The sequence below is a fragment of the Zootoca vivipara genome, chromosome 12 (genome assembly GCF_963506605.1).
Source record: "Zootoca vivipara chromosome 12, rZooViv1.1, whole genome shotgun sequence".
NCBI classification, from domain to species: Eukaryota; Metazoa; Chordata; class Lepidosauria; order Squamata; family Lacertidae; genus Zootoca; species Zootoca vivipara.
Genome location: NC_083287.1, coordinates 13,448,867 through 13,461,929, shown reverse-complemented (window position 1 = coordinate 13,461,929; position 13,063 = coordinate 13,448,867). Strand labels below are relative to the sequence as shown.

The following is a 13,063-nucleotide window of genomic DNA, read 5'->3' as shown; positions in this document are numbered from 1 at the left end:
CCCCCAAGAGTTTGTTCCCTTCTCCTTAGAAAACTACATTTTGTTTTCGTTTTGTCCTTATTTACTGTCACACTTGAGGGCCCTTCATGACTTCATTCTTGGCACTTGAAACCCCTTGGTGATAATCCACAAAATAATGTACTAGCTTTGCCTGCTAAGAAGGACCTTGATCCACTTCTTCCCCCCTCTCTAATGTTCTTCTGCTTAGTAAGAACACTAATGTGAAATTTAATTGACATTAGCATTCTAACAATATTTGATATTAGAGGTGGAGCCTTACGTCAGATATGTGTTGAATTCTATTATTCAAATAATAATTTTATATAAGGAATATTCAAAATATTTGAAGTGTGAGCTTTTGAGTCACTTCCACTTCTAGCATTCTGAAAATTCTAAGAGGACATCTACTGTGCATGCACCAGAGTAAGATATCAGGCACCTTTCCTTGAACTTTACTGCTCCAAAATGCTGGTGTGGGTTTCATATGTGAATGTTCCATTTAAAAACAAGCAACCCAACACCTTCCCTGTGTTGGCTTTGGTGAGAGGAAAGATTTAAATATGGGCTGTTAGACCTTTAAAATATGTCTGCCCTTTAAAGTGAGTTGCAAAATGTCCCCTTAAAAAGTTTCTCTCCAAAGTTTCCCTCTTCTCCCAACATAGGAAAAGTAAGTTTTTTAAAAAATGGTTTACTTACAAACTCTCCAAAGCCAAATTCATGCGCTTCACAAACTTGCACAGGCAGTAAAACCTGTCCTGTCTTAGTTACAAAGTGGCTAAATTATTGGTATAGGAACTCAAGAGTGGCTTGTGAGAGCCATGCGGTCCGAGCTGGAGCAACCAGCTCAAAGTTCTTCACACATTGAGCTTCTCAGGTAGACTGGGGAAGAACAAAGGCTTGATTAACTAGTTTCTCCCAAAGTGAGTGGAAGTGAATATAGCTAAGCCAAGGAGGACAGTGTACTTTGTGGTATTAACCCCTTCGTGCATTAACTAGACTTGAGCATGTTGATTATATAAGGCTGGTTATCCTGCACCCTGCATATTGAAGATTAATACATAAACTAGAAGGGTTCTAACATACCTTTCTCCATTAATCATTTTTATGTGAGGGTGATTAGCTGCAGATATGGTCTGGGAAGAGTACTCCCCCTTGCACTGTGCAGTGTTATGGTCCAGAAAAAAAGCCTCACCACATGATTCTGCTGCATGTGTGCATCAGCTCAAAGTATCACTTTTTTTTCTGTTGCTGAAATTTGCTAAGCATCATTTTATATAGTCCATTTCAATGTATGTATAGTTGGCCAGTGGAAAACTTTTTTTTTTTTGCCAAATCGCTTTTATTGATTTTCCATTTTTTCCCCAAATCAACCACAAATTAAAGCAAATTTAATACAATATTTCCAAAAACTGGGTTCCCACACTCCATAGTTTCCCCCTGTTGCTGCATTATTTTCCCAGTTATTTCTAATTCACATCCCATTCCTTGCAATTAACCTTATATTACAATTTTTTGTTTTTAACTTATTATCCTTAGCCGTCATCTATCTACTTGCCAATTCCTGCACGTACAATATACTAACATTTCCAATACCTACAAGTGAGGTTACGCAACAAGTTATCAATCCACGTTAAACAATTATTATTGTTTCTAAAATAAATTCCTTTCCTTCCTTCTGTGTGTATGAAAACCTAATAGTTCACTTTCGCTAGATGTTTTCCTATTATTTCTTATCTGCTCAGTCCGCTTGGTCCAAGATTCCACGTGTCAAAATCCTCTTTAATTTCCAATTCAAATATCTCTTATTGTCACTTCTAATCTGTTGACCACAGAGCAATGGATTCAAGCTACAAGAAAGAAGATTCCACCTAAACATTAGGAAGAACTTCCTGACACTAAGAGCTGTTCGACAGTGGAATTTGCTGCCAAGGAGTGTGGTGGAGTTTCCTTCTTTGGAGGTCTTTAAGCAGAGACTTGACAGCCATCTGTCAGGAATGCTTTGATGGTGTTTCCTGCTTGGCAGGGGTTGGACTGGAGGGCCCTTGTGGTCTCTTCCAACTCTATGATTCTATGATTCTATGACCATTTTAAAATAGGGATTTCAAGGATGACCATCCAGTTCAAGGTTTTTCTCAACAGGCATCCTCCTAACAACCAGCCCATAATGTCAGGGGAAGGTAGGCCATATTTTCTTGAGAACTTTGACAGTTCAAACATTGGCCGCCCTCTCCTTAAACCAAGCAAACCCAAGTCAATGTATCCTTCCATCAAATTTCCAAGTTTGTCTCTATATGGATAAATCCACTTCTTCCTTGGCCAGTAAAAAATATTAATCCAGATGTCACCTGAGATACCTAGAAGTAACCAATTTCAAAGGATAAATGGTCCAAGTTTGTCAGAATACAGTTCTGCACTGCTCTTTCCGTATCTATCTACTTCCAGGGTTTACTTTTAAAATTAATTTGTGATTTATTTATTTTGAAATCTTTGTGTTTCCCTAAAACAGCATGTTTTATGGATGTCGTTATTGGATTCGATATCTCATCTCAGAAAGCCGGAGACCATATTTTCAATGAGCAGCACCTTCTGGAGACTTACCTCCCTGATATTTTAAAAGACTTTACATCTTATGGGGCTGTGAGTTGTAACAAAGGAACAAAAACACAGTTCCGTGTGGCAAATCTGATAGAAAATACAGACACACCTTTCCTGCGGACTCTCCAAGTTGACCATGAAAAAATCCTAGAGGATGTCCGGAAAGTCAGGCTGAATGGCCCGTCATATCTCAATGTCAAATTCCTAGACAACCTTTGGAATGTATTTGAAAATGTACCTGGTAATCACATGCGAAGCCAGGTAATTTATTCTCATGCTGAACAGATGGTACTTTAATACTGCGTAAGCAGAATTTTTTTACTGCATACCTGCCAGCTAACCCTTCGGAACAATCCGAATCTCCTTCACTGCATCTGCTTTGTTGTCACCTGTCAGTTTTAATTAAGAAAGAACAAATCTTCAACTTCAGCTTCTGTTAGTTTCTCATTTTTCCTATCTTAAACTCCGTTAATCACATTTCTGCGTCACTTCAAAAAAGAATTCAAAAGATCTGGAGGAAAGATTGTAATTTAGAGCACATTCTCCTAACAATATTTTTGGATGCAGTTCTTCCTAAAATATGCATTTCTGGAATCATTTTCCCCCTAATGAATATTCTTTTCACTAATAAATGCATTTTTATATACATGGCATGTATACATTTCTGCACCATATTTTGATTGGGGAACCAACTCACAAAATTCAGAAAAGTGCAGATTTCCAAAGAGAGCTGCCATTTGGATTATGCATTTAAATGCACACTGAATGAAATTTTTATTCCATCCCTAGTTTTACTTTATCCAAAAAGATTTCCATTCCCCAGATGTGCAGTTGTTCTTTCAGTCTAGCTAGCCATTAAACTATTTGATGAATGAAGTTGTACCATGCATTCATATACAGTGGTGCCTCGCTAGACGAAATTAATTCGTTCCACGGGTCTTATAGCGAAAAATTCGTCTAGCGAATCCCATAGGAATGCATTGAATTTTTTTTGAAATTTTTTTTTGCCCATAGGAACGCATTAATTGAATTTCAATGCATTCCTATGGGAAACCGCGATTCGCTAGACGAATTTTTCATAAAACACATTCATCTAGCGAGGCAAACTCCGCTCGAAAAATCCTTTCGTTAAGTGGAAATTCCGTTAAGCAGGGCATTCGTTAAGCGAAGCACCACTGTATCTTGTTGCTCTTGGGGTATATACAGTTGCTGTTTTAGTCTTCCCTTTCTAATACTTTTTAGGTGTTGCTTGTTTTCTCCGATGGCTTGGATGCTGACAAAGAAGTACTTAAAAAGAAATCAGAAGAACTTCGGGGAAAAGGTATGTTACATAAAATCTGAATATAATTGATTTAGTTTACAATAGGTTCTAGCTATAACAATAAGGTGTTATGCAAGGTGACATATGTACAGTGTTGGATTTATGCATAAGCTAACCAAGCCATAGCTTAGGGCCCCACTCTCTTGGAGGCCCCAAAAACAATTTAAGGGGGAAAAACTGGAAGTACATTTCCAAAATATAAGATAAAAAACAAATAAAATAAAACCTACATACAGCAATGACCACTCCACACATCAATGGGGGGGGCGACTTTTGCGTGGACGCGTGCAGCCCCCTGGTCCCAGAGGCGACTCCCTGGTAGTTCGGGGCTGGCATCGCCTTCCCAGGTAGGATGCCAGGGGTCTCCACCTACCCAAGCCCAATCCTGCCAGGTAAGGGGAGGGACTTTCCAGCTCACACAATAGAATTTGAATCTTACCTCCAAGCACCAGTTGGTTCCAGAGCTTCTCCCATAACTTTGGCAGTGTCAGGCCTTGGGCGGAATTCTTTGGCGATTTTCCTAGAGGGAGGGGCATGAGGCGGAGACCTCACCCCCTTTGTGGCAACAAGTGCAGGGTATTGGGGGAAGCCTTGACCATGCCAATAGGCGTCATCACTCACCCTTCCAGCGGCCACGAACAGGGGGCGGGCTCTCTCTGCTTGAACATATGTTCTCCAGAGCCAGCTCCAACCCCTATACATGTAGATAACCCCGAAACCTCCCAGAACCCCGGCTGGGGACTGGGAAGGATAACGCCCAATGCCTGAGCCAAGGTCTCCCTACATCTGAATCTTAATAAAGTTGAGGCCAGTTTGAATCCCATAGCACGTTGTTATGCATCTTTATTCCGCTCAGCGGGTCACCGGGGGGGGGGGGTTGGGGGACTCCGCCTGTCAACGCAACAGTGTTTTGTGTTGTGTAGGCTCCTATTTTGTGATGTGCAAATGGCTTTAGATACCTATTAGGTCCATAAATTACCATATATTCAACACAAAAAAGCGACGATTGGTTGTTGCCAAAGGACAGCTGGACATATAAAGGACCCTATTACCTTTAGTAGCTTGGGGCCTCATCAAACCTAAATCCGGCCTGCATATGTAAGGTACTAAGAACATACGAAGAGCCTATTGGATGAGGTCAATGGTCCATCTAGTCTAGCATACTCTTCTCACTAGTCGCCTGTGGGAAGTTTTTGAATAGCTTAGCTCTCGAACGTTTTGGCTCCTGAACACCGCAAACCCAGAAGTGACTGTTCTGGTTTGCAAACTATTTTTGGAAGCCAAACATCCAGCAGGGTTTCTGCGGCTTCTGATTGGCTGTAGGAGCTTCCTGAAGCCATGTTTTGGTTTCTGAATGTTTTGGAAGTTGAACCGACTTCTGGAACGGATTCTGTTTGATTTCCAAGGTGTGACTGTATAGCTGTATATAATTATAGATCCCATTTGTTGCAACTATTTTGGGTGCTAAGATGTTTGAACAAGTTCAGAAAGTCAGAGGGTTATGGTATTTTGCTTCTTTGATCTGCTACTGAGTGGGATCCGGCTACTCCCAGCCAGAGTTGTAAAAACGAAATGTGAAAAATGATATATTCTTCACGCTCCTCATTTTAGTTACCATATCATACATAGCATGTGAGTTAATCCTTCAGGATAAGGAAGTGAAAAAACGAGTTCAAATAATAGTCTGGGAAATTAGATATGTGTAACATATTTGTAACAACCAATGTTTCAAATAGGACTGGATGGAATAATAACAGTTGCTCTGGAAGGAGTTACCAACTTTCCTGATCTTCTGGATATTGAATTCGGAAAGGGATTTGGATACAACCAGCAATTAAGTATGGGTACACAAAATATTGCCGGCAGGCTGTTTGCCTTTGTGGTAAGTTGATAAGACATTTAAAGGCTGAAGGGACTCCTCATACCAGAAAATAAACAGGGATGTGGGCGGCGCTGTGGTCTAAACCACTGAGCCTCTTGGGCTTGCCGATCGGAAAGTGGGCAGTTCAAATCCATGGTGCAGGATGAGCTCCCGTTCCTCTATCCCAGCTCCTGCCAACCTGGCAGTTCAAAAGCATGCAAGTAAAAAACAAGTACCGCTGTGCCGGGAAGGTAAACAGCGTTTCCATGCGCTCTGGTTTCCATCACAGAGTTCCGTTGCGCTGTTTAGTCATGCTGGCCACATGACCCAGAAAGCTGTCTGAGGACAAACGCTGGCTCCCTTGGCCTGAAAGCAAGATGAGCGCCACAACTCCATAGTCGCCTTTGGCTTAACTGTCTAGGGGTCCTTTACCTTTGACCTTTGACCAGAAAATGAGTGGTTGGTATGGGGTGCAGTGATTTCAGTTCTCATCACGTTTAAAGCTACAGGAATACTCTAAGAATATATATGTTTCATCATTGGCAATTTCCTCTTTTCAAGACACAAATTGCTGAGAGAACATGCTGCTGCCAATTCTGTACGTGTATGCAAGAGGAAGGGCCCCGTGGACCAAAAGGGAAAATTGGATCACAGGTATGGATGTTTGTGCATAATTTAATTTACTACAACCATCTATGTATGTTGACTCCTTTCCACATGCAGTACTTTTCATGTGGAAGCCTTTACCAGTTCCATAATTTGAACATACAAGGAGTTAATATGCCACTGATAAAATAACTTACATTTTTAATCTAATATTTCTCTTGTAGGAACTTGCCAAATGCTAATCCAGGAAAACAGAAATGTTTGGATTGTATTGTTTATTAATTCTTCAAGTTAACATTTGATATTTCAAACTGCAGTCGTACCTTGGATCACGAATGCCTTGGCTCCCGAACAAATGGGCTCCCGAACGATTGAAACCTGGAAGTGAGTGTTCTGGTTTTCAAACGTTCTTTTGGAAGCCAAATGTCCGACGGGGCTTCCGATTGGCTGCTGGAGCTTCCTGCAGCCAATCAGAAGCCGCACTTTGGTTTCCGAACGTCTCAGAAGTTGAACAGACTTCCGGAATGGATTTCATTCAACTTCCAAGGTACGACTGTATAGGAAATGAAGGCAGCCTTCCATGCAGTGGTAATGCTTTGGTGAACTCTTTGTGCATCCCAGATAAACACTTGTAATGCACGAGGTCCCTGAAATTTTAGAAAAAGTCAAAGAGCTTCTAACTTGCATTCAAATATTCTATACTCTGGAATACTGACGTTGCATTTATCAGACTGCACCTTTTACTAAATATCAAGTCACTCTTAGAGAAAGCACTTCATCTGAATGCTTCCCAAATTTCAGTATTGACCCTTTTTTATTAAAATTTTATTTTCAGGGATCTCCTGGTTTGCCCGGCCATCGGGGATATGTAGGAGAGGATGGAGAGCCAGTAAGTTATATCGACATTTGAAATAATTTTTCAGTTCTTAGTAGGGTTCTTGTTTCCACTGACGTCGTCCTTTTTCTTTTAGGGTTCCAGAGGATTCCCTGGGCTGGAGGGACCCCAAGGCTATAGGGGAGACCCAGGCAGTCGAGGAATGAAGGTAGGAATACACTTAAGCAATTAAAGTAATAATCAAAAGACGGGTTTTGTAATGTTTTGTTTTGTCATTCAATGAACACCTGTTTTTTTGTTTTAATATTTCAGGGGCTACAAGGCCGAACTGGAAGAAAGGTGCAGTAAGGAAATATTGTCTGTGCTGTCTTATGTCTGCAAAAACATAGTGATTGTTTGGTGAAAGGGAAAGATTTATAAACCTATTCCTGGAATAATAACGATAGTGATGATGATGACGACAACAATGGGCAAGCTACTGTACATACCATGTTTCTCCGAAAACAAGACATTGTCTTATATTTATTTTTCCTCAAGAAGACACACTATGGCTTATTTTCAGGGGATGTCTTATTTTTTTTTATTATGCTTCCAGCCTCTTCTCTTCCTTGGCGCCCTTCAGAACTGCGCCTATCACTATGTCTTATTTTCGGGGTATGGCTTATATTGCACAAATGCTTAGAAATCCTGCTATTTTATGGGTATGGCTTATTTGGGGGGGAACAGGGTATTACATGAAATGAGTGTAAAAAAGCACCATTTTTTATTTCAGTTTTAAATGAGGAGCAGCCTCAAGAGACACAGATTTTGAGTTAGGGTGTGACAACATAGAGTCCCCCACCAACTGCATTTTCTTCTCAAAATCCCTGTATATGCTTTCCTCCGCATAGGGTCCCAGATGCACACTTACTATCATAAATATAAATATGAAAGCTACAGGGGAAAGGGAGAGGGGAATTTGAATACAAAAATGGCTAGTGTGGAAAGGACTGAGCCCCTTCCCCCCAATACCGTTATTCCTCTTAAAAATATGACCTTGCCAAGATGCATTTAAGAAATGGCCTTTTCATACACATTGGAGTGTCGTGTGGAGTTCCACCCACTTGAGGTGTGATTTGTCTAAGAATGTTTTGAATGAAAGAAAAACTGGAACCCACTCACTTGTTAGATACCAGATATCAGAAAAGATTTTGCCTTCTCATAGTCAAAGGTAGGTTCCCAATCAGTGAGGCAAAGCCCTACATTAGTGTTGGGGAGTCTTCCGCCTGGGGACCTCAAATGGTCCAGTAGGCCCTCTCTGGCCAGCCCACCAGGCCTTTCCCAACATGTCACAGCCACAGTTGGCCATTGGTCATCACACCCCAACCAACAGCTCTGCAATCCGAGAGTAAGTAGCAAATCATTGGCTATGAATATAGGATTCACATCTATAGTTGTCAGAGGTTGTTAGGGCTACTCTTGAGTAACAACTTTCCACATACTTGTCTTTAAAAGAGTCTTTATTGCTGCACGTTATTTACAGTGTAGCGAGCTGTCGGTTTCATGTCCGCTCATTCCGTCTCAGAATCCGGCACTGCCCCTTTTCGCGACTTTGACCAACATAACAGCCTCAGGACAGTGAATCTCCTCCCTTTTCTCCTCCTCCTGAATTCCGGTGCCGGGGGAAAGGGTCTACGCTCCATCTTTTCCCTCTCCCCCCTTTCCGTCTCTCTCTCTTCCCGCCTGTGGAGCAGGGTTTCTCCCATGATGCCGGAGACCTGGCTCTCTCTCTCCGCTTCCTGACTAGCCCCTTCAGACCCCGCGCTTTCATGGCTGCTTGGGGACGAACTGCTCCTGATGAGAGGGGGAGGTTCTCTGTAATCTCTCCCCCTTACAATAGTAATGGCATAGGAAGATCCGATTCGAAACCTTCTGGTCTCTGTTTTGTATAAGATTGCAAGAAGTGAGTTATTTCCCTCCCCTAACTGGAAGCTTTTTATGACTAAAAGGTAAAGGTAAAGGGACCCCTGAGCGTTAGGTCCAGTCGCAACAACTCTGGGGTTGCAGCGCTCACCTCGCTTTATTGGCTGAGAGAGCCGGAGTACAGCTTCCGGGTCATGTGGCCAGCATGACTAAGCCGCTTCTGGTGAACCAGAGCAGCGCACGGAAATGCCGTTTACCTTCCCACCAGAGCAGTACCTATTTATCTACTAGCACTTTGACATGCTTTCGAACTGCTAGGTTGGCAGGAGCAGGGACCGAGCAACAGGAGCTCACCCCGTGGCAGGGATTCGAACTGCCGACCTTCTAATCGGCAAGCCCTAGGCTCAGTGGTTTAGACCACAGCGCCACCCGCTGTGACTAGTGCTTTTTTATGACTAGTGCTTAACAAAACAGAATTCTTACCTACCTGTAACTAGAATTCTTACTGTTATGGGCAAAGTAAACTAATTTAAACAACTGGCTCAGTTGCATATTTTATATTTATTAGTTCTGGGCTGAGGTTAGGTCTTTAGAAAAAGTGGGAAAGGATGTGAAACTAGAGACAGATAACATTGCAGATTTTGGATTGGATCATAGAGAGACACTGGGTCAAGGAGGGGGACCCTAAAAATAACCAACACTATTCATAAAAATCCTTATTAGGTGTGAGGGACAGGGGATATCGCGAAGTCCCTCCCCTCCTGAGTTCAAGCCCGTCCCCGAGCAAAGGGGAAAGCAGGGAGAGTTCCGATTCCAGTGGGGAAGCAGGAAGTCGTGTCCGAGGCTCAGGCAGGGTAGAGGAGCCAGGGTCCCAGGTGGGACAGGAAGGGGCAAGTAAGGGGGGAAGACCCATCCCCCCAACTCCAGAATTACGCAGGAAGAGGAGGGGCAAGAGGATGGGTCTGCCAAAGCTTTTGTGTTGGAGAAAGACGCGCCAAAAGCCATTAGGAGGTTCTGAAACCGACTGACAACATCGCTCCGTGTAAATAGCAATGACTTGAGCACTGTAAATACGCAGCACCAATAAAAGAATAAAATGCAGAGCTGCGTAGCGTCGTTACTCTGAAGTAGTCCACTCCGGCCACTGTGACAGCAACCTCCTAATCATTTTTGGGCTACTTCGGAGTTGCCGGGATGAGCGTGTCCGAGGCGGAGAAGTGGCGGCAGGTCGCTGAGCAAGCCCAGCTAGAACTGCAACAGCTGTCGCTGCAGGCGCAGGGAGAATTGAAGGCAGCTAAAGAGGAGACTAAGAAGGTCCAGGACGACCGGCTACAACTTGCGGAACAGGTGAGAGAGCTCCAGGAAAAAGAGCAGCATTTAAGGGCGGTGGCGGTAGACCTCCAAAACAAGCTGGATGCAGAGAAAAACAAGGCGGGAGGGGCTCCCCAAGTCCAAGTGCTGCCAGGAAGGAGAGCAGGGACCCTTGTAAGCAAGTTCAATGGAGACCCGAAGGAGTTTCAGGGCTTTGAGACTGAGATCGTGTATGCTCTTGAGCTGCACCAGAATGAGTTCCCCGATGATGAGCACAGAGTAGCGTTTATTGTGGAACATCTCACCGGAGCAGCCAGGGAGTGGCTAAGACCATTAATCGCAACCAAGAATCCTTGCATGAAAAATGTCCAACAATTTCTAGAAGGTTTGAGGACGATGTATTCGTCCGATAGTCATTTGGACCAGACTAAGGAGGAACTGCATAATTTACGCCAAGGAAATATGACAGTTCGCGCATATTGGGCGAAATTCACCATGCTGGTGCACAGACTGGGGTGGGTTTTGGATTCGCCTCCCATGCAAGCTGCGTTTTACTTGGGTTTGAGCGAGGAGGTGAAGGATGAACTCTCGAGAGGTCCAAAGCCCAGTACTATGGATCAGCTGAGCAAAGCAGCTCTGGCGGTGGGGGTGAGGCAGGAATCCCGGTGGAACGACAAGCAAGCGACGCGCGCAAAGCGGGCTTGGTTCCCACGGTCGCAGGAGAAGCCACTCCCTCAACAACCCTTTCAAGCCACGCCTGGAGCCAGCCAGGACCAGGAGCCCATGCAGATTGATAGCGCGCGCGCGCGGGCTTTTCAAACCCCAGCGGCGCCAAGACGCAAGGAGGGAAGGGGCGGGAATTGCTTTCTCTGCAACTCACCCCAGCATCTCGTCAGAGACTGCCCACATCGCAGGGAGTGGCAAGGAAAGGCGGGAACGGTGGTGCCCTCCCCCACTGACGCAGCACCACAGCAGGGAAACGGGAAAGCCTGGCTGCAGGAGACAAGGGGCAGCAGCCAGGCACAGTCAGCAGACAACAGCCCCAGCCCGCCCACCCGCACAGAGAGGTGCAGAGCCAGCCCACCCCTCCCAGAGCAGGAGTGGTTCTAGAAGTGACGCTAACGCTACCAAATGGCTATCCCCTGACGGTCCTCGCCTTAATTGACAGTGGGGCGTCCGCCAACTTCTTCTCGAGAAGCTTTGCAGAAGAGCACCAAATCCAGCTTTTGCAGTTGGATTTTCCTCTGCACGTGGCAACCATTGACGGCAGGGAGCTGCTGGGAGGGGCCATCACACATCAAACCCCCCCCATGAGAATGACGGTGGGAAGGCACTCAGAGACACTGGCGTTCAACGTCACCACCATCTCAGACCCCCCCATCGTCTTGGGCATGAGCTGGCTGGCGCGCCACGACCCCTCCATCAGTTGGCACCAGAGGTGCATCACGTTTGGTTCGGACTTTTGTCTGGAACATTGCATGCAGCACCAACCAGGGGAGGGGCCTCCGATAGCCACGGTGGCCACCATGCATATCAAAGGGGGTGAGGCAATACCCAAGCAGTACTGGGACCTGCAGGAGGTCTTCAGCGAAGCGGAGTCCGACCACCTACCCCCGCACAGGCCTTTTGACTGCCAGATTAACCTGGTGCCAGGGGCGACGATACCCCCAGCCAAGCTGTACGCCATGTCAGACCAGGAGCTGGAGGATCTGCGCGCTTTCATCGACAAGAACCTCAAGCGGGGGTTCATAAGGGAAAGCAAGGCAGCAGGGGGCAGCCCGGTCTTCTGGGTGGACAAGAAAGACACGCAACAGCGCCGTCTTGTGGTGGACTTTAGACGGCTGAATTCGGTGACAGAGCCAGTGGCTTTCCCCATGCCCAGAGTGGATGATCTCCTGACAGCGGCACGCAGGGGCAAGATTTTCACCAAGCTGGACCTAAGGGGGGCGTACAACTTGATCAGGATCCGGGAAGGAGATGAATGGAAAACCACGATGTTCACGCCTCTGGGCTCTTTTGAATATCTGGTGATGCCCTTCGGTTTGCAAGGGGGCTCAGCATGCTTCCAGGCCTTCATGCACCACGTCCTGGGGTCCCTCCTCTTCAGGAAATGCTTGGTCTTCCTAGATGACATCCTTATCTACTCGAATGACCCAGTGCAGCACGTGAAAGATGTCAGAGAGGTGTTGCAACGCCTGAAGGAGAACCGCCTGTATGTGAAGCTGGAGAAGTGCAAGTTTCACACCAAAGAGGTGGACTTCCTGGGCTACAAGCTGTCAGACAAGGGGCTGGCGATGGACAAGGACAAGGTGCAGGCCATCCTGGACTGGCACAGCCCCAGGACGCGCAAAGATGCCCAACGCCTACTAGGCTTCGCTAACTTCTACAGGAAGTTCATCAAGAACTTCTCTCGCGTTACGGCTCCCATCACGGACTGCCTGAGAGGCAAGCAGAAGTTCAAGTGGACACCAGAGGCGCAAGCAGCGTTCGAAAGCCTCAAGAGAGTGTTCGCCTCAGACCAAAACCTGTTCCATGTGGTGCAGGACGCGCCCCTACGCATTGAGACAGATGCTTCTGAAAAAGCTGTGGGCGCAATTTTGTTGCAACTGGACGCCAACAGGGAGTGGAGACC

The 13,063-nt window shown here is 45.4% G+C and overlaps 1 protein-coding gene across 2 annotated transcripts in view; it reads left to right on the top strand.

Moving 5' to 3' along the window:
- The window catches only part of LOC118091929 (collagen alpha-6(VI) chain), a 61,079-nt gene that overhangs the window by 29,167 nt on the left and 18,849 nt on the right, over positions 1–13,063 (top strand). For both annotated transcript variants that reach the window (XM_035129536.2, XM_060280644.1), the window contains 7 exons: positions 2,507–2,856; positions 3,838–3,916; positions 5,653–5,798; positions 6,339–6,431; positions 7,219–7,272; positions 7,355–7,426; positions 7,531–7,557. In XM_035129536.2, coding sequence (XP_034985427.2) covers positions 2,507–2,856; positions 3,838–3,916; positions 5,653–5,798; positions 6,339–6,431; positions 7,219–7,272; positions 7,355–7,426; positions 7,531–7,557 — 821 coding nt within the window. The remainder of the gene's footprint in view (positions 1–2,506; positions 2,857–3,837; positions 3,917–5,652; positions 5,799–6,338; positions 6,432–7,218; positions 7,273–7,354; positions 7,427–7,530; positions 7,558–13,063) is intronic.